Source organism: Mobula hypostoma, chromosome 2 (assembly GCF_963921235.1).
Source record: "Mobula hypostoma chromosome 2, sMobHyp1.1, whole genome shotgun sequence".
NCBI classification, from domain to species: Eukaryota; Metazoa; Chordata; class Chondrichthyes; order Myliobatiformes; family Myliobatidae; genus Mobula; species Mobula hypostoma.
The window spans coordinates 7102841-7125023 of NC_086098.1; the positions used below are offsets into that span (position 1 = coordinate 7102841).

General features: G+C 44.0%; 1 protein-coding gene across 6 annotated transcripts in view; it reads left to right on the forward strand.

Moving 5' to 3' along the window:
- epha7 (eph receptor A7) overlaps nt 1-22183 on the forward strand; it is a 387886-nt gene that overhangs the window by 350055 nt on the left and 15648 nt on the right. For all 6 annotated transcript variants that reach the window (XM_063033193.1, XM_063033210.1, XM_063033201.1 and 3 more), the window contains 4 exons: nt 2045-2254; nt 8000-8149; nt 17103-17296; nt 20167-20322. In XM_063033193.1, coding sequence (XP_062889263.1) covers nt 2045-2254; nt 8000-8149; nt 17103-17296; nt 20167-20322 — 710 coding nt within the window. The remainder of the gene's footprint in view (nt 1-2044; nt 2255-7999; nt 8150-17102; nt 17297-20166; nt 20323-22183) is intronic.

A 22183-nucleotide genomic window follows, 5' to 3' on the forward strand; every position in this document is an offset into this window, starting at 1 on the left:
CCTTAGTAATGGACGTTGCCTTTCTAAGACACCGCTCCCTAAAGATATCCTGTATACTGTGTAGTCTAGTACCCAAGATGGAGCTGACTAGATTTACAAACTTCTGCAGCTTCTTTTGGTCCTGTGCAGTAGCCCCTCCATACCAGACAGTGATGCAGCCTGTCAGAATGCTCTCCATGGTACAACTATAGAAGCTTTTGAGTGTATTTGTTGACATGCCAAATCTCTTCAAACTCCTAATAACGTATAGCTGCTGTCTTGCCATCTTTATAACCTAATTGATATGTTGGGACCAGGTTAGATCCTCAGAGATCTTGACACCCAGGAATTTGAAGCTGCTCACTCTCTCCAGTTCTGATCCCTTCCCTCCACTTCTGATCCACATTCTCAAATAATATTGAGAATGAGTTGTAGATTCCTTGAAAATGAGTCCATAATTTGTGGAATCAGTTCAGTGTGAGGTGAGTGAAATTCTTCACTCTGATTCAGGAGCCTGATGGTTGAGGGGTAATAACTATTCCTGAAGCTGGTGGTGTGAGTAGCTCCTTCCTGATGGTAGCAGTGAGAAGAGAGTATGGCCTGGATGGTGGGGGTCCTTGGTGATGGATGTTGCTTTCTCTGGCAGTGGTCCATGCAGATGTTCTCAATGATAGAGACGGCATTTCCTCTGATGGACTGGACTATATCCATTATTTTTTGTAGGTCCTTCCATTCTTGTGCATTAGTGTTTCCGTACCAGACCTGATATAACCAGTTTTAGATGGCATGCCTAATCTGCGTAAACTTCTGAAAAAGTAGAGGTGCTGCTTGTGATGGCTCTTGCGTACTGGGCCAGACAGATCCTCTGACATGATAATGCCAAGGAATTTAAAGTTACTGTCTTTCTCCATTTCCAATCCCCTCTCACCGACCTCTGGCTTCCTCTTCCTGTAGTCAAAAATCAGACGTCTGGTTTTGCTGATGTTGAGTAAGATTGTCAGGGTTCTTCCATGACATTTCCCAAGCCATCTGCCGGGAAATAGTAGCAACAAATGTATGTAGGATTGCCAACTTTCTCACTCCCAAATAAGGGACAAAAGTAGCAGTCACTTGCGTTTACTCCAAGAAAGACTACCATGACCATGAAGCCTTGTGCGGGCACCTGTGAGCGCATGCGTGTACGTGCTGATTTTTTTTCCACAAATCGGATTTGGCTTAATCTTCTCACCTACACTGTACGTACATCATTTCTACTTTATATAGGCTGTGTATTTATCATATCATTCCTGCTTTTACTATATTTTAGTGTTATTTTCGGTTTTATGTGTTATTTGGTATGATTTGGTAGGTTATTTTTTGGGTCTGGGAACGCTTAAAAATTTTTTCCCATATAAGTTAATGGTAATTTCTTCTTCTCTTCACGCCATTTCGGCACGAAAGCTTTCATAGGAACGCTCTACCTTGGAGGGGGAAATACGGGACAAGGGCAGTCCCGTATGGGACAAACCAATTTAGCCCAACATACGAGATATCCCGGCTAATACGGGGCAGTTGGCAACCCTAGTTATATGACAGGGAGGAAGGTGCACAATTCATGAACCAAGCTGCGTGCCTGCGTTTGGAAGCAAAGGTTCATTGACTTTGGCTTGTTGGTGAAATTAGTCTGCTAGTTCTGCAAGTAAGAGTTGATGACGTGATTACAGCTCGGGGCGTCAGAGATTGGAGTTAATTCTGGCGAGTTCTGGAAGGAGTTTCTCTACATCCTTCCTATGATTGCATGAGCTTCCTCCAGGTGCTCAGCTTTCCTCCCATATTCCAAAGACATACAGGTTAGTTGGGTAATTGGCCATTGTGAGTTGCCCTGTGATTAGGCTAGGGTTAAACAGGTGGCTTGCTGAGTGGTGCATCTTATTAGGCTGGAAGGGTATCTCTAAATAAATAAATAGATAAATAAAATTCATTTAATTAGACATCTTTTCTGGCTTGATGTGATGGATTAAGTGCATTTAAGTGGACAGATTTTTCTTCTGAACTTTTTTACAATGTGATTGCTTTCTCCCATTAGAAGCATGATGGCCAGTTCACCGTGATTCAGCTGGTTGGAATGATGCGTGGGATTGCAGCTGGGATGAGGTACCTCGCCGACATGGGATATGTGCACAGAGACCTGGCAGCACGGAACATTCTGGTCAATAGCAATCTTGTCTGCAAAGTTTCTGACTTTGGGCTCTCGAGGATTGTGGAAGATGACCCAGAGGCTGTCTACACCACAACAGTGAGTAAAAATGGTCACAGTTTCAAAAAGCACTTTCACCACTGATGTCTGCTCTCCCAGTTAAAGTTTACTGTTTATTCATATTCAGTAAAGCCACAAGACATAGGAGCAGAATTGTGCCATTCGGCCCATCGAGTCTGATCCACCATTCCATAATAGCTGATTTATTATCCCCCTCAACCCCATTCTCCTGTCTTCTCCCTGTAACATTTGATTGACTAATCAAGGATCTTTCAACCTCCGCTCTAAACATGCACAATGACGTATCCTGCACAGCTGTCTGTGGCGATGAATTCCACAGATTTACAACCCTCTTGATAAAGAAATTCCTGGTTGGGTTGAGTTGTTCTCTGATCTTGACGATCCATTTGCAAATGTTTTGGCACTATACGAGAAGAAATCAATAGTGTGCTCTCCATTTAGAAAGTAGTTTGTGCTTTTATTCCTTCTACCAAAGTGCATGACCATACACTTCCTGACACTGCATTCCGTTTGCCACTTCTTTGCCCGTTCTCCTAATCTGTCTGAAATCCTTCTGCAGACTCCCTGCTTCCTCAACACTTCCTGCCCCTCCACCTATCTTTGCATCGTCCACAAAGTTGGCAGTTCTGTCACCCAAATCACTGAAAAGAAAGTGGTCCCAACACTGACCCTGCAGAGCTCTACTAGTCACTGGCAGCCAACCAGAAATGGCTCCCTGTATTCCCACTTCCTCGCCTCCTGTCACTCAGACACTACTTATCCTTTTAAAGGTTAAAGCACAAGGAGCATTTTTCAGGGTAGTGGTACCTTCTCAACTTTGAGTCATATCAGAGTCTTTAGACTAAAATTAGCCTTGGGTAATTGAAAGAATGACAATGTAACGATTTAAAAATTACTCATCGCATGGAACAGAAAGCTGCCTCAGGCTGGGAGTAAGTAATTTTTCAGTAAACATTTTCTCATACCAGTATTGCAATATCTTGTGGTAAAAAAAAGGTGTTTTTTTTTCTTTCAGTTGATGTTCAGTTCTTTAAATTTTTAAACTGTATTTTAATTTTAATTGTCATTCAACCATACATGAATACCCATGTATACAGCCAAAGGAAACAGTGTTACTCTGGGGCCAGGGAGCAAAACGCACAGTGACGCATGCCACAAAGCACTCATAGCAATAAGATAGCTAACGCATGTAAGGAATAAAGCATTTTAAAATTGTATCTTTCTAGTTGTAAATAGGGGTTCAATCACGTGCACAATTTGGAGGGTCTGGTCACCTACCCGCAGGAAGGATGTTAACACGATTGAAAGAGTGCAGAGAAAATCTACAAGGATATTGCCAGGCCTTGAAGACCAGAGTTATAGGGAAAGGTTGAGTAGGTTAGGGCTGGAATGAGGGGAGATTTGATCAAGCATTACAAAACAGGATAGGGTAAATGCAAGCAACACACATCAAACCTGACGAAGGGTCTCGGCCTGAAACGTCGACTGCGCCTCTTCCTATAGATGCTGCCTGGCCTGCTGCGTTCACCAGCAACTTTGATGTGTGTTGCTTGAATTTCCAGCATCTGCAGAATTCCTGTTGTTAGGGTAAATGCAAGCAGGCTTTTTCCACTGAGGCTGGGTGGGATTAGAACTAGAGGTCATGGGTTAAGGGAGAAAGGTGAAATGCTTAAAGGGAACATGGAGGGGTGGAATTTCTTCATTCAGAGGGTGGTGAGAGTGTGAGACAAGCAAGTGGTGGATGCGGTTTCAATTGCAACATTGAAGAGAGGTTTGGATAGATCCATGGTTGGGAGGGGTGTGATCTGAGTGCAGATCGATGGGAATAGGCGGACAAAGAGTTTGGCATGGATCAGATGGGCTGAAGAGCCTTTCTCTGTGCTGCAGTGTTCCAGGACTCAACGACAAGTTTGGATCTTGGCTTGTATTATAAAAGTGCTATGAAATGACATTCACAAATTGTCCTACTCATGAACTGTCATGTCATCGGAAATTACTTGATGTATCGCTGGTTTGTAATGTACCTCGAGGTGTCTGTCAGGCGATATATGTGTGCACGAACTGAAATTGAGCTCAGTCAAGTCTATTTCAGATCAGAACCTATGCCTCTGACACTTGATCCACCTTCTCAATAAATTATGATGGACCAACATACCCTTCAACAAGATTTAGTGCGTGCCCAAGCAATCATAACTTCCCATTTATACTGCGGTAATGATCAAAGTCTTAAATCACATGGAGGTTACAAAGTTGCACATCTGAGGAGAGAAACTGAGTTGATTTTTGTTAAACTGTGAAATTGTGTCTGTTTTATCAGTCACCTGATTCCTTTTTACAGGAAAAAGAATCCTTTTTATCAAAATGTCACTGATAATATCTTTGCCCATACAACAAATCATATCAGTTATTGAATATGCGTAGTGTCAATACATGGCTAGAGATAATAAGCAGAAGCACTGAGTATCTGTGATACTGACCTGCAGGGGTGATTTAGAATCAGAATCAAGTTTAACATCACTGAAACAGGTTGTGAGATTTGTTGTTTTGTGGCAGCAGTACACTGCAATACATAAAAAGTACTAGAAATTACATTTAGGATCAGGATCAGAATAACTAATATCACCGGAATATACCGTGAAATTTGTTAACTTTGCAGCAGCAGTATAATACATGATAAATACAGAAAAGAAAAACTGAATTAGAGTAAGTATATGTATATTAAATAATTAAATTAAATAGGTAGTGCAAAAGTAGACATTTTTAAAAAGTAGTGAGATAGTGTTTATGGGTTCAATGTAAACACGAGGAATTCTGCAGATGCTGGGAATTCAAGCAACACACATCAAAGTTGCTGGTGAATGCAGCAGGCCAGGTAGCATCTCTAGGAAGAGGTACAGTCGACGTTTCGGGCCGAGACCCTTCGTCAGGACTCAGTCCTTCTGTAGAAATTTGTGAGTGTTTTTGGTGATGTACCAAATCTCTTCAAACTCCTAATGAAGTATAGTCGCTGACCTGCCTTCTTTATAGCTGCGTTGATACGTTGGGACCAGGTTAGATCCTCAGAGAACGTTGTTATGTCCCCAAGTGTACAAGCTGCTGAAAAGATTGACTCTGCATGCACTCAAGGTATGTTGAAGTGTTCCCTTCTTGCCACAAGCAGCACACCTGTCTGTCTTATCTTCATACCAGATGCTGAGGTTGGCAGGTGTTGGGAACAGATCATAAGCTGCTCTGCATAAAGAAGAAATGCGGAGCGGTTCCATCTGCCACAGAACATTCCAAGATAGGTGTCATTGTTCAACACTTTCCCCCCAGGTCCAAGCCCCTTGTTTGGCCAGGCCAGCTGTTTCAGTTAACCTCTTCTCCTCTTCTACCTCTCGTATTTCTTGTGTTACAAGCTCACGGCGCTCCTTACCGGTAGAAGATGACCACCACTTGTGGGTTGTCCATCCAAGTCCCTGGCGGCCTAGCTGGATAGCCCCAACTGTCTTCTTGTGCTTCAATCTAGACTCTGCCTCATCAACTGCTACATGGGCTGACCACTTCCTGCCTGATCTCACATCCGGCTGGGTGTTCTTGATGACAGGGTCTTTTGAGTCTCGAAGCATCAAGAATGATCTTACCTTGGCTACCTTGACCTCCTCAACAAGGGATTGCACTGGGATGGTAAGCTTTGTCTGGCTACTGTGGATTGCAACATTGGTGAGGCTGCTCGGTACTCCAAGCCACTTCTTCACATACTTGTTGATCTTCCATTCCATTGCCTCAACATGGGACATTGCCACTTCATAGACAGTTAGTGGCCACATTATCCGTGGCATCAGTCCGTACTGCAAGCACCACAACTTCAACTTGCCAGGCAAGCCACACTTGTCAAACAGACTTCAGACCTCTGCTGATCTGTTCTCCTGTCTCTTGAACCCTCTTGGTGTCTCTCAGCTCCTCTGTGTACCATTGCCCGAGGCTCTTAACTGGTTGGTCCTGAATGGATGGAACCTCCTCTCCACAAAGGGTGAAATGAAAGTCAACCAGCTTTCCTCTCCTAAGAACAAGGCTCCTTGACTTCTTGGTCTTGAACTTCATTCAACTAAAAAGCTTAAAAGATATTTGGACATTAACATAGATTAGAAAGGTTTGTGCCAAATATAGGCATATGGGATTGGCATGGTTCGGCACCTTTGGCCCAAGGGGTTGATTCTGTGCTCCCTATTCTATTTTTTGTATGATAACATTTGGAGAACGTGGTTTTTTTCTATTCTCTCATTTTGTTTCCTTAGCTGGAGGGTGATTGAAACGTGTAACATGGTTATACATATATTTAGTGAAGTAGAGTGAGCTTGGTGGGATGTTTGGCTGGTGAAGAGGGGTGGATGAATCATGAGACATTGCTGACCATTTCAGCAGTGCTAAAAGCTATCAAAAACAAGTCAATTTTAAATACTTGTTAAGATGGAGAACATAGTGGCAAAGCATCATAAGTACCTCCCAAGATAATCAAGATCAAAGTCCGAAGTAAATTTATTGTCAAAGAACGTACAGTATAAGTCACTATATACAACCCTGAGATTCATTTTTGTTTAAGCCTTCACAGTAGGTACAAAGAAACACAATAGAATCAATTAAAAACTGTACACAGACAAACAAAGACATCCTTGCCATAGAGGGAGTACAAAGAAGGTTCACCAGATTGATTCCTGGGATGGCAGGTCTTTCATATGAAGAAAGACTGGATGAACTGGGCTTGTACTCGTTGGAATTTAGAAGATTGAGGGGGGATCTGATTGAAATGTATAAAATCCTAAAGGGATTGGACAGGCTAGATGCAGGAAGATTGTTCCTGATGTTGGGGAAGTCCAGAACAAGGGGTCACAGTTTGAGGATAAAGGGGAAGCCTTTTAGGACCGAGATTAGGAAAAACTTCTTCACACAGAGAGTGGTGAATCTGTGGAATTCTCTGCCACAGGAAACAGTTGAGGCCAGTTCATTGGCTATATTTAAGAGGGAGTTAGATATGGCCCTTGTGGCTACAGGGGTCAGGGGGTATGGAGGGAAGGCTGGGGCGGGGTTCTGAGTTGGATGATCAGCCATGATCATAATAAATGGCGGTGCAGGCTCGAAGGGCCGAATGGCCTACTCCTGCACCTATTTTCTATGTTTCTATGTTTCTAAACAACCAAAGTGCAAAAGCAGGCAAAATCTGCAAATACAAAAAAAAACAGCTAATAATAACAATAAATAAATCAGTAATAAATAAAACTGAGAACATGAGTTGTAGATTCCTTGAAAATGAGTCCAAAGGTCGAGGACTCAGTTCAAAGTTGAGGTGAGTGAAGTTATCAGGAGCTTGATGGTTGAAGGGTAGTAACTATTCCTGAAACTGGTGGTGTGGGAATAATTAGAAATCTTCTTTTTCTCTTGGGCTGTCCAACGATTTTCGATGTTGACTGAGGCCTGGGCAAGGTTGTATGGAAGATCAGCGATTGCCCATGCTGCAAGTCTCCCCTCTCCACACCAAAGAAAGGGCACTAGGACCCATACAGCTTGGCACTGGTGTCGTCGCAGAGCAATGTGTGGTGAAGTGCCTTGCTCAAGGACACAACACGCTGCATCGGCTGAGGCTCGAACTAGCAACCTTCAGATCACTAGACCAACGCCTTAACCACTTGGCCACATGCCACACTATGCATTGAAATATAGCAAATTCGAAATCATTATAAAATTGAACTTTGGCATTTCATGATAATGTGTTCCTTGTTTTCTCAGGGTGGTAAAATTCCAGTACGGTGGACTGCCCCTGAGGCCATTCAGTACCGCAAGTTTACATCAGCCAGTGACGTTTGGAGTTATGGAATAGTGATGTGGGAAGTCATGTCCTATGGAGAGCGACCTTACTGGGACATGTCCAATCAGGACGTAAGTAGCCTGTATTAGGGATGGAACAATTAGCACAACATTTACCTTGTGTGTGGTTGAAATCACATCCATATTGAACCATAAGGTCAGAAGACATAAGAGCAGAATTAGGCCATTCAGCACATTAAGTCTGCTCTGCCATTTCATCAAGGCTGATTTATTATTCCTCTTAAACCCAATGTCCTGGTCTCCACTGCCGCCTGTGGCAATGAATTTCACAGATTCACGACCCTCTGGCTAATGAAATTCGTTCTCATCTCCATTCTAAAGTGACGGCATCCCTCTATTCCGAAGCTGTGTCCTCTGGTCCTGGACACCCCTACCATAGGAAACATCTTCTCCACATCCGCTCTACCGAGGCCTTTCACTATTCGATAGGTTTCAATGGGATTCACCCCCACCCCCCCCCTCTAAATTCAAGCTAGTAAAGGCCCTAGCTCGTCTTACGATAAGGCTGTCATTCCCAGAATCATTCTTGTAAATCTCCTCTGATCCCTATCCAATGTCAGCACACCTTTCCTTAAATAAGAGGCCCCAAACTCCTGACAATACTCCAAATGAGGCATTACCAGAACCACTGGGTAACAAACCTGAAATTCCACTGCGGGATAATTATAAGTTCCCAGTGCTCCAAGCTTGATGGGAAATTATCTGTAAGGTGAGAGGCAATTCTATCAAGATAATATTTAATCAATGTATTCATTTGTGTAAATAGATTTGAAACATGTCAGGCCCTCAATTAGCCTTAGCTAAAGAAAAAAGATAACAATTAATTCTATGCAGGCTACACAATCAAAAGTTGGATTACTTTTCACTGTAAATGCAAGTCCTCTCATGATTTGTTAGCTCCAGTGAATGGAGTGACAGACATCAAAGATTTTATAAAACATTGGGGTAAAAAGATCCGGATTTGAAGCTACACACATAAAAGTTGCTGGTGAATGCAGCAGGCCAGGCAGCATCTCTAGGAAGAGGTGCAGTCGACGTTTCAGGCCGAGACCCTTCCTCAGGACTAACTGAAGGAAGAGTGAGTAAGGGATTTGAAAGTTAGAGGGGGAGGGGGAGATCCAAAATGATAGGAGAAGACAGGAGAGGGAGGGATGGAGCCAAGAGCTGGACAGGTGATAGGCAAAAGGGATACGAGAGGATCATGGGACAGGAGGTCTGAGAAGAAAGACACGGTGGGGGGGACCCAGAGGATGGGCAAGGGGTATATTCAGAGGGACAGAGGGAGAAAAAGGAGAGTGAGAGAAAGAATGTGTGTATAAAAATAAGTAACAGATGGGGTACGAGGGGGAGGTGGGGCATTAGCGGAAGTTACAGAAGTCGATGTTCATGCCATCAGGTTGGAGGCTACCCAGACGGAATATAAGGTGTTGTTCCTCCAACCTGAGTGTGGCTTCATCTTTACAGTAGAGGAGGCTGTGGATAGACATGTCAGAATGGGAATGGGATGCGGAATTAAAATGTGTGGCCACTGGGAGATCCTGCTTTCTCTGGCAGACAGAGCGTAGATGTTCAGCAAAGCGGTCTCCCAGTCTGCGTCGGGTCTCGCCAATATATAAAAGGCCACATCGGGAGCACCGGACGCAGTATATCACCCCAGCCGACTCACAGGTGAAGTGTTGCCTCACCTGGAAGGACTGTTTGGGGCCCTGAATGGTGGTAAGGGAGGAAGTGTAAGGGCATGTGTAGCACTTGTTCCGCTTACACGGATAAGTGCCAGGAGGGAGATCAGTGGGGAGGGATGGGAGGGACGAATGGACAAGAGAGTTGCGTAGGGAACGATCCCTGCGGAATGCAGAGAGAAGGGGGGAGGGAAAGATGTGCTTAGTGGTGGGATCCCGTTGGAGGTGGTGGAAGTTACAGAGAATAATATGTTGGACCCGGAGGCTGGTGGAGGCTGGTGGGGTGGTAGGTGAGGACCAGGGAAACCCTATTCCTAGTGGGGTGGCGGGAGGATGGAGTGAGAGCAGATGTACGTGAAATGGGGGAGATGCGTTTAAGAGCAGAGTTGATAGTGGAGGAAGGGAAGCCCCTTTCTTTAAAAAAGGAAGACATCTCCCTCGTCCTAGAATGAAAAGCCTCATCCTGAGAGCAGATGCAGCGGAGACGGAGGAATTGCGAGAAGGGGATGGCGTTTTTGCAAGAGACAGGGTGAGAAGAGGAATAGTCCAGATAGCTGTGAGAGTCAGTAGGCTTATAGTAGACATCAGTGGATAAGCTGTCTCCAGAGACAGAGACAGAAAGATCTAGAAAGGGGAGGGAGGTGTCGGAAATGGACCAGGTAAACTTGAGGGCAGGGTGAAAGTTGGAGGCAAAGTTAATAAAGTCAACGAGTTCTGCATGCGTGCAGGAAGCAGCGCCAATGCAGTCGTCGATGTAGTGAAGGAAAAGTGGTGCTTCTGGCACCAACACAACTCACTAGCCCCAACCTATAGGTCTTTTGGAAGTTGGGAGGAAAAAAGGAGCTCCTGGAGGAGGCCCACATAGACATAGGGAGAATGTACAAATTTCTTACAGACAGCAGCAAGGATCAAACCCGATCTTACAACTGGCCCATGTAAAGTTTTGCGCTAACTGCTGCATTCTACCGTGCTGCCTATTTAGGATTAGTCATAGTCATAGTCATACTTCATTGATCCCAGTGGAAATTGGTTTTCGTTACAGTTGCACCATAAATAATAAATAGTAATAGAACCATAAATAGTTAAATAGTGATATGTAAATTATGCCAGTAAATTATGAAATAAGTCCAGGACCAGCCTATTGGCTCAGGGTGTCTGACCCTCCAAGGGAGGAGTTGTAAAGTTTGATGGCCACAGGCAGGAATGACTTCCTATGACGCTCTGTGTTGCATCTCAGTGGAATGAGTCTCTGGCTGAATGTACTCCTGTGCCCAACCAGTACATTATGTAGTGGATGGGAGACATTGACCAAGATGGCATGCAACTTAGACAGCATCCTCTTTTGAGACACCACCGTGAGAGAGTCCAGTTCCATCCCTACAACATCACTGGCCTTACGAGTGAGTTTGTTGATCCTATTGGTGTCTGCTACCCTCAGCCTGCTGCCCCAGCACACAACAGCAAACATGATAGCACTGGCCACCACAGACTCGTAGAACATCCTCAGCATCGTCCGGCAGATGTTAAAGGACCTCAGTCTCCTCAGGAAATAGAGACGGCTCTGACCCTTCTTGTAGACAGCCTCAGTGTTCTTTGACCAGTCCAGTTTATTGTCAATTCGTATCCCCAGGTATTTGTAATCCTCCACCATGTCCACACTGACCCCCTGGATGGAAACAGGGGTCACCAGTACCATAGTTCTCCTCAGGTCTACCACCAGCTCCTAGTCTTTTTCACATTAAGCTGCAGATAATTCTGCTCACACCATGTGACAAAGTTTCCTACCGTAGCCCTGTACTCAGCCTCATCTCCCCTGCTGATGCATCCAACTATGGCAGAGTCTTCAGAAAACTTCTGAAGATGACAAGACTCTGTGCAGTAGTTGAAGTCCGAGGTGTAAATGGTGAAGAGAAAGGGAGACAAGACAGTCCCCTGTGGAGCTCCAGTGCTGCTGATCACTCTGTCGGACACACAGTGTTGCAAGCACACGTACTGTGGTCTGCCAGTCAAGTGATCAATAATCCATGATACCAGGGAAGCATCCACCTGCATCGCTGTCAGCTTCTCCCCCAGCAGATTCGTTATGATAAGTATGTGTAGGTGACCATTTTGGGTCCAGCGACCATAATGTCATTAGTTTCAAGTTAATTATGGATATGGATAGTTCTGGTCCTCGAGTTGAGGTTCTAAATTGGAGAAGGGCCAATTTTGAGGAGAAAGGATCTAGGAAGAGTGGATTGGGATAAGTTGTTTTCTAGCAAGGATGTGTTCAGTATGTGGAAGGCCTTCAAAGGCGAAATTTTGAGAGTGCAGAGTTTGCATGTTTCTGCCAGGATTAAAGGCAAAGTTAACAGGCATAGGGAACTTTGGTTTTCAAGGGATATTGGCGATCTGGTTAAGAAAAAGAGAGAGGTGTACAGCAGGTATAGGCAACAAGGAACAAATGAGGTACTTGAAGAGTATAGAAAATGTAAGAAAATACTAAAGAAGGAAATCAGGAAGGCAAAAAGAAGACATGAGGTTGCTTTGGCAGATAATGTGAAGGTAAACCCAAAGGGTTTCTACAAGTATATTAAGAGTAAAAGGATAGTAAGGGACAAAATTGGTCCCATAGAAGATCAGAGTGGTTGTCTATGTGTGGAGCCTCAAGAGATGGGGGAGATCTTAAACAGTTTTTTTGCATCAGTATTTACTCAGGAAACTGGCATATTGTGTATGGAAGGAAGGGAAACAAGCAGTAGTGTCATGGAACATACAGAGATTAAAGAGGAGGAGGTACTTGCTGCCTTACAGCGAATAAAGGTAGATAAATCCCCCGGGCCTGACATGATATTTCCTCGGACCTTGAGAGATACTAGTGTAGAAATTGCAGGGGCCCTGGCAGAAATATTTAAAATGTCCTTAGCCACAGGTGCGGTGCCGGAAGATTGGAGGGTAGCTCATGTTGTTCTGTTGTTTAAAAAAGGCTCCCAAAATAAACCAGGTAATTACAGGCCGGTGAGCCTGACATCAGCAGTAGGTAAATTATTGGAAGGTGTTCTGAGAGATCGGATATACAAGTATTTGGACAGCCAAGGGCTGATTAAGGATAGTCAGCATGGCTGAGTGCATGGTAGATCGTGTTTTACGAATCTTGTAGAGTTTTTCAAGGAGGTTACCAAGAAAGTAGATGAAGGAAAGGCTGTGGATGTTGTCTACATGGATTTTAGTAAAGCCTTTGACAAGGTCCCACATGGGAGGGTAGTTCAGAAGGTTCAGACACTAGGTATCCATGGAGAGGTTGTAAACTGGATTCGAAATTGGCTGTGTGGGAGAAGACAAAGAGTTTTAGTAGATGATTGCTTCTCAGACTGGAGGCCTGTGACTAGTGGTGTGCTTCAGGGATCTGTGCAGGGACTATTATTGTTTGTTGTCTATATCAATGATCTAGATGATAAATGTAGTAACTTGGATCAGCAAGTTTGCTGATGGCACTAAGATTGGAGGCGTTGTGGACAGCGAGGAAGACTTTCAAAGCTTGCAGAGGGATCTGGACCAACTAGAAAAATGGGCCAGAAAATGGCAGATGGAATTTAATGCAGACAAGTGTGAGTTGTTGCATTTTGGAAGGACAAATCAAGGTAGGACATACACAGTAAATGGTAGGACACCGAGGAGTGCGGAGGAACAAATCGATCTGGGAGTTCAGATACATAATTCCCTGAAATTGGCGTCACAGGTAGACAGGGTTGTAAAGAAGGCTTTTGGCATCCTGGCATTCATATATCAAAGTATTGAGTATAGGAGTTGGGATGTTATGGGGATGTTGTATAAGACATTGGTGAGGCCACATTTGGAGTATTGTGTGCAGTTCTGGTCACCTGACTATAGGAAGGATATCAGTAAAATTGAAAGAGTGCAGAGAAGATTTACTAGGATGTTGCCGGGTCTTCAGGAGTTGAGTTACAGGGAAAGATTGAATAAGTTAGGACTTTATTCTTTGGAGCATAGAAGAATGAGGGGGGATTTGATAGGGGTTTACAAAATTATGAGGGGTATAGACAGAGTAAATGCGAATAGACTCTTTCCACTTAGATTAGGAGAGAGAAATACAAGAGGACATGGCTTTAGTGTGAAAGGGGAAAGGTTTAGGGGGAACTTCTTCACTCAGAGAGTGGCGGGAGTGTGGAATGAGCTGCGATCTGATGTGGTAAATGCGGGCTCACTCTTAAGTTTTAAGAATAAATTGGATAGATACATGGGTGGGAGAGGTCTGGAGGGTTATAGACTGGGTGCAGGTCAATGGGACTTGCGGAATAAAGTTTCAGCACAGAGTAGAAGGGCCGAGTGGCCTGTTTTCTGTGCTGTAGTGTTCTGTGGTTCTAAGTAAACACCAGAAACTATTCGGGATCATCTGTACAGTTTGCAGAACTCTGCTCTGCTCTGGTGAGAAGAGAGTAAACCAAAAGTGGCTTTGTGTTTAAGAAGGGAAGCAAATGTAAGGTGAGGCTGCATCTTATTCAGCAGAGATTTAAAACCGAGCATCTAGCAACCATCTGGGGATATGACAGCATCATCAGTAGGGCCCAAAGTCGAATTCTGTCAAAATCTGCCTTACAACCTTCTTCACATTCTGTCTTATCATGCCAGCTTTCTCCCTCTCCCCATTTTGCAGATTGTTATGGACCAACAAAAAACAAAACCCATGGCCTCAAGGAGACGTGAATTTGAAATGGTTCAGGAGGAAAGTAATATGGCTGCAGGTTTCCAGATCAGTGCTGTTCTCCTGGCATCACAATTTAAGCGTAACAGTATCTGGGTGTTACTGTGTGACAGCCCTCAGTGTTGATGGTAATCATACTGTCAGAAAAGGGAATAGAGATAGTTAGCAAAACAACAGCAGAGGAGCAATTTCCATTCCCTCCTTCTCAGACCCCGTCAAATGGGAAGATTCATCCCTTGCCACCACTCTTCCAAATTTTGTGTTAGATTACCCCGAGAAAAATGTGAATCTAACTTCAAAGTCAATCGGGTACACTGCTCTTGAAACAAGGTCTGGTTGATTTGTATATAAGACACAAGAGCAGAATTTGGCCCTTCAGCCCAGTATTTGCTCCTCAATTCGATCATGGCTGATTTAGTTCCCCTTTCAACATCATTCTCCTGGTCCTGCCTTCTCTCTGTAACCCTTGACATCCATACTAATCAAGAATATAACCTCCACTTTTAACTATACCCAATGACTTGGCCATCCACACATTCCACAATATCACCACCCTCTGGCTAAAGAAATTACTCCTCATCTCTGTACTAAAGGGACTCACAATGTTCCTTTGAATCAATATTCAACGTAAAATAAGCAACGGGAACTCCTCAATGAAATGGATGTATTCTCTCATCAGTACTGCTATCTTCTACATTACTCCGAGAAAATTGTTAGGCTAACTCCCAGGTCAGTCAGGTGGCTGTTGATTTCTTGAGACAAGACCTGCTTCATTCACAAGGTTGAGTTGCATGAGACCATAAGACATAAGAGTGAGGGGGGATCTCACTGAAACCCATCGAATGTTGAAAGGCCTTGACAGAGTGGATGTGGAGAGGTTGTTTCCTTTGGTGGGGGAATCTCGGACACGAGGACACAGACTCAGAATACAGGGATATCCACTTAGAATGAAGATGAACACTGAGCGTCATAGGAAGTCATTCCTGCCAGTGGCTATCAAACTTTACAACTTCTCCCTTGGAGAGCCAGACCCCCTGAGCCAATAGGCTGGTCCTGGACTTATTTCCATCTGGCATAATTTGCATATTATTATTTAATTATTTATGGTTTTATATTGCTATGTTTATACTCTATTCTTGGTTGGTGCAACTGTAACGAAACCCATTTCCCTCAGCATCAATAAAGTATGTCTATCTATCAATCTATTTATCTATTTATAAAGAAGAATTTCTTTAGCCAGAGGGTGGATAATCTGTAGGATCCATTACCATGGGCAACTATCGAGGCGAAGTCATTGCTTATATATATATAAGGCAGAGATTGATAGTTTCTTGATTGGTCAAGTCATGAAGGGTTACAGAGAGAATGCAGGAGATTGGGGCTGAGAGGGAAAATGGATCGGGCATGACGAAATGGAGCAGGCTCGATGGGCCAAATGGCCTAATTCTGCTCCTATACCTTATGGTTTTACGATTGATCAACCTCTGCTTTAAATATACCAAATGACTTTGCTTTCAGAACTGTCTGTGACTTTGAGTTCCACTAATTCACCATCCTCTGGCTAAGAAAATTCCTCCTCATCTCTGTTCTAAAGGGACCCAGAATATTTCTCTGAATCATTGTTTAACTTAAAGCAAACAACAAGGAGCCAAGCTGATCTCCTCAACGGAAAGCAGTAGATAGATTCCCTCATCGGTACTGCTGGTAGTCAACAAAACAGGAGTGATATGAGCTTATTTCAAACAAGAAATTGCGGGTCTGTCCACATCGAAATCAAAAGCATTTTTCTAAGTGCAGTGTGTCTTTGCTTTATACTGCTGGTGAATTACTTCAGAGTGTGGGAGAACTTGCTTTACTCTCTTCTCATTACTTCCATCAGGGAGGAGTTACAGGAGCCTGAAGACACATTCAATACCTTTGGAAAAACTTCTCTGCCGCCAGATCTCTGAATGGATGTTAAACCCAGGAACACCACCCCACTATTTTGTTCACTTTTTAACATAGAACACAGAACAGGACCTTCAACCCACAAAGTTGTGCTGACTTTTTAACCTACTCTAAGATCAACCTAACTCTTCCCTCCTATATAACCCTCCATTTTCCTATCATCAATATGTCTATCTAAGCTACTTTTTCATTTTTCATGTATTTCTTGTCACCATCATCATTATGTTCCCTGTTCAATGACGTGGGTGATCATGGTCTTTCCATGACCATGATTGCTTTTGGCAATTGCCTTCTTCTGGGGAGTGTCTTTACAAGATGGGTGGCCCCAGCCATTATCAATACCCTTCAGAGATTGCCTGCTTGGTGTCAATGGTCGCATAACCAGGACTTGTGATGTGCACCAGCTGCTCATACAACCGTCCACCACCTGGTCCCATTGCTTCACTTGACCCTGTTTGGTGCTACACTTTGCCCAATGGTGACCTCAGGCTAGCAGAGGGAAAGAGTGCCTTACACCTCCTTTGGTACAGATGTATCTCCACCCCGCTACCCCCAAATTTCTTAGTATTTTGTATGTATTGCATTGTACTATTGCCACAAAACAACAAATATCAGTGATAATAAACCTGATTCTGATTCTAATGCACTAATCTACTTTCACCTCTTTGTCGTCAAGGTTATAAAGGCTATCGAGGAGGGTTACCGTCTCCCTGCTCCCATGGACTGTCCACCTGGTCTTCACCAATTGATGCTCGACTGCTGGCAACAAGAACGCAGTGAGAGACCCAAGTTTGACCAGATAGTCGGCATCCTGGACAAAATGATCCGGAATCCAAACAGTCTGAAGGTTCCTGTGGGGACTTGCAGTAGGTGAGGGAGAATATGGACACAACTCTACTGCACGTCAGTGATGGCAGGAGGGGGATCAAAGTTTTGCATAAGTGAAAGTGTTAAGGACATGGAGTTACAGGTTCAATCATGATGGCTTCTGTTCCTAGTAGCCCAGTGTAGGAGCGTAGCTTTTAGCATAACACTTTACAGCACAAGCTGTAGGATCACGGTTGAATTCCCACCGCAGTCAGTAAGGAGTTGGTACGTTCTTCTTGGGACCATGGGTTTCCTCTGGGTGATCCGTTTTCCTCTGTAGTCCATAGACCTATTGGTTACGGTTGGTAACTTCCGAGTACGCTGTGTTTGTGCCGGAAGCATAGGAACACACACACGGTAGAGTAGCAGTTACTGCAACGCTATTACAGGTCAGGGTGTCGGAACCGCGAGTTCAAATCCTGCTATCCTGTGTAAGGAGTTTGTGTGTCCTGTCTGTGGAACATGTGGGTTTCCTCCGGGTGCTCCGGTTTCCTCCCACAGACTAAAGGCGTGCCAGTTAGTAGGTTAATTGGTCCTGTGACTAGGCTAGGACTGGTAGGTTGCTGGCGGCACAGCTCCAAGAGCCAGAAGGGCCCATTCCGTGCTGTATCTCTCTCCGTCAATCAACAAATAAACAACCAGCACATAGGTCATTGAAAGGTACAGCACAGAAACAGGCCCTTCGGCCCATCTAGCCCATTCCAAAGCCATGTAAACTGCCTACTCCCACCGACCAGCACCCAGACCATCCCCCTATGTGTACCTATCTAAACTCCTCTTAAACGTTGAAATCGATCCCATGCGCCATTTGTTCTGGCAGCTCATTCCGCACACTCACAGCCCTCTCAGTTTAGAAGTCCCCTCGTGTTCCCCTTAAACTTCTCACCTTTCACCCTTAACCCATGACCTCTAATTGTAATCCCACCCAACCTCAATGGAAAATAATCCTGCTCGGATGGTGTTTGTCGCATTTCATTATATGTTTCAATGTACATATGGCAAAATAAAGTCATCTTTATCTTTAAAGGATGCCTACGCCTTGAATTTCAATTCATTAACACAGGTTGTTTCAGAAATTGTAGAGTTCAGCACAAAAACTCTATCGACCATGATGCCAGTGTAAGCAAGTGGAAGGGAAATTACAAGATCAAAATGGTGAACGTTTGCAGCAGGTTGTTGTGCAAAGGGTCCTGAGAGTGTTTGTGCACAAAATCGTAACCGTTTGGTTTGCAGGCACAATTTATCAAGAAGGCAACGGTATGTTGGCCTGCATTGCGAGAGAGGTTGTATTTAAGATAAGGGAGGTGAGCTGCAACTTTACAGGATACTGATGAGATCGTTCCTGGAGTAGTCTGGGCAGTCCTGCTCTCCTTACTTGAGAAAAGATGTATTGCATTTGGAGGTGGTGCAGAGAAGTTTCAGGAAGTTATCTCTAAAGGTCACTTGGGACTATAGTTGCTGGAATTCAGAAGAATGGACAGGGGATCTTACAGAAGCATATAAAATTATGAAAGGGGTTGATAAGATAGAGCAAGTAAGTTGGTTCCACTGACAAGTGAGACCAGAAATAGGAGACATAGTTCTCAAGATATGTTCATTCGTTCATTATGTGCCATGTCGTATAACGTGGGCCATCATGGTCTACAGAAATTTTTTACTGAAGTGGTTTGCCATTGCCTTCTTCTGGATAGGGCCTTTACAAGACAGGTGACCCCATCCATTATCAGTTCTCTTGAGAGATTGTCTACCTGACGTCAGTGTTCACACAACCAGGTGATATGCACTAGTTGCTCATACAACCATTCATCATCAGCTTCCATGGCTTCACGTGACCCTGACTGAGTGACTAAGCAGGTGCTACACCTTGCTCAAAGGTGACCTGTAGGCTAGCAAAGGGAAGGAGTGCCTGGCACCTCCTTTGGTAAAGATGTATCTCTACCCCACCACTGGAAGGGATATGTAAAGTTATGAGAAGTATAGATAAAGTAGATGATCAAAGTGCAAAGTAAATTTTATTATCAGAATATTTATATGTCACCATATACAACCCTGAGAATCATTTTCCTGTTTGCATACTCAGGAAATTTATAGAGTAGTAGCTATTACAGGGTTTGAGACTAAGCTTGGGCTCTGCCTTTGGAGCTTCCCTACTCTCAACAACTTGCTCTCCTTTTAAACAAAGGCTTTCATAACGTCTTGGTTCAAACAGTCAGCCACACATTTACAAATTAAACCACCAATGAGAATATTTTGCTCCATTCGGATTCTCCGGACATCATTAAGCTGTCAATTAAATTATTTACCATGTCATGGATACAGAGAACATTATACGCAGAAACAGGGCCAGTGACCCATCTAGCCCATGCCAAACTATTATTCCGCCTAGTCCCACCTGGACCATAGCCCGTCATACTTAACCAAATTTCTCTTTAGTTCTGAAATCGAACTCACATCCACCACTTCTGCTGACAGCTCATTCCACACCCACATGACCTTCTGAGTGAAGAAATTCCACCTCAGGTTCCCCTTAAATATTTCACCCTTAACCTGCATTTCTAGTCTCACCCAACCTCAGTGAAAAAATGTCTGCTTCCATTTATATTACCTAAACCCTTCAGAGTTTTGTATTGCTCTATCAAATCTTCCCTCATTCTTCTACACTCCAGGGAATAAAGTGCTAATCTATTCAACATTTGCCTATAATTCTGGTCCTCAAGTCCTGACAACATTCTTGTAAATATTCTCTGAACGCTTTCAATCTTATTGCTGTAGTTAGATGATGACTGGTTTCTTTTTAATGTGACTCTGTGATTTGCTTACAACATTGGGAGTGTATCAGCTGAGGTAATTTTATCTGGTCTTCCCCCGTACAGACCAATCAATCCACTTCTCGATCAGAATACCCTCGACTTCACATCCTTCCGTGGTGTAGGCGATTGGCTTGAGGCTATCAAGATGGAGCGATACAAGGATAACTTCACAGCCGCAGGGTACAGCACGCTGGAGTCAGTGGCAAGGATGACCATTGAGTGAGTTAAATGCCAAAAATCAAAATCTGACTCCATTATAAAGCAGTCGTGTTGTTGACCGCACATAAAAGGAGTGAAAATAAAGCTGCAAACACGAGGAAATCTGCAGATGCTGGAAATTCAAGCAACACACACAAAATACTGGTGGAACACAGCAGGCCAGGCAGCATCTATAGGAAGAAATACAGTTGACGTTTCGGGCCGAGACCCTTCGTCAGGACTAACTGAAAGAAGAGATAGTAAGAGGTTTGAAAGTGGGAGGGAGAGGGGGAGATCCAAAATGATAGGAGAAGACAGGAGGGGGAGGAATGAAGCCAAGAGCTGGAAAGTTGATTGGCAAAAGGGATACAAGGCTGCAGAAGGGAGAGGAACATGGGGCGGGAGGCCTAGGGAGAAAGAAAGGGGGTGGGGAGCACCAGAGGAAGATGGAGAGCAGGCAAGGAGTTATTGTGAGAGGGACAGAGAGAGAAAAAAAGGAATGAATGAATGAATGAATAAATAAATAAATAAATAAAGGATGGGGTATGAAGAGGAGGAGGGGCATTAACAGAAGTTAGAGACGCCAATGTTCATGCCATCAGGTTGGAGGCTACCCAGATGGAATATAAGGTGTTGTTCCTCCAACCTGAGTGTGGCTTCATCTTGACAGTAGAGGAGGCCGTGGATAGCTTAATAGTTTTTATTCCATAATTAAGCTGGAAATACTTCAACCTAAAAATTTGATTTCATTCTACAAATAAATCCATATTGAGCAATGTGGTGAACGTGCTTGTCTGAAATATAACATATAACATAGAACATGGAACACTACTGCACAGTGTAGAATCTTTGGCCCACAATGCCATGCCAATGTGTACCATCTCCAAGATCAATCTAACCCTTTCCTCCCACTGAGCCCTCCATTTTCCTTCCATCCATGTGCCTGTCTAAAAGTTTCTTCAACGCCCAAAATGCATCTGCCTCCACCACCACCTCTGGCAGGGCGTTCTATGAACTTACCACTCTCTGTGTAATAAACCAGTCTCTGACATCCCCCCTACATTTACCCCCAGACACTTTAAAGTTAATACCATCATCATCATTACGTGCCATTTCAGATGACACGGGCGATCATGTTCCCATGACCATGATTGTTTTTGGCAAATTTCTCTACAGCAGTGGTTTACCATTGCCTTCTTCGGGGCAGTGTCTTTACAAGTCAGGTGACTCCAGCCATTATCAATACTCTTCAGAGATTGTCTGCCTGGTGTCAGTGGTCACATAACCAGGACTTGTGATATGCACCAGCTGCTCAAACCTCCTCCCACGGCTTCACGTGACCCTGATCGGGGGGCTAAGCAGGTGCTGCACCCTGCCCATGGGTGACCTGCAGGCTAGCGGAGAGAAGGAATGCCTTACACCTCCTTTGATAGAGATATATCTCCACCCTGACACCAGGCAAGTTTAAAGGTGTGCCTCTCTGTAATAGCCATTTCTGCTCTGTGATCAAATAATATTAGAATCAGAATCAGTTTTATTATCACCGGCATGTGACGTGAAATTTGTTAACTTAGCAGCAGCAGTTCAATGCAATACATCATCTAGCAGAGAAAAAAATTATATTGAATAGATTTCTTAAAATGTGCAATCTAAATCTTCCCTCAAACATAATCCTCCAGTTTTCTGTCATCCATGTGCCTGAGAGTTTCAAAACTCCCCCAGTGGATCTGCCCCTACCACCACACAGGCAGGGCATTCCACACACTTACCTCTCTCGGTTAAAGACCTAACATCTGACATACCCCCAATACTTTCCTCCAATCACCTTAAAACTATCCCCCCGGTGTTAACCATTTCCTCCCTTGGAAAAAGGTCATGTCAA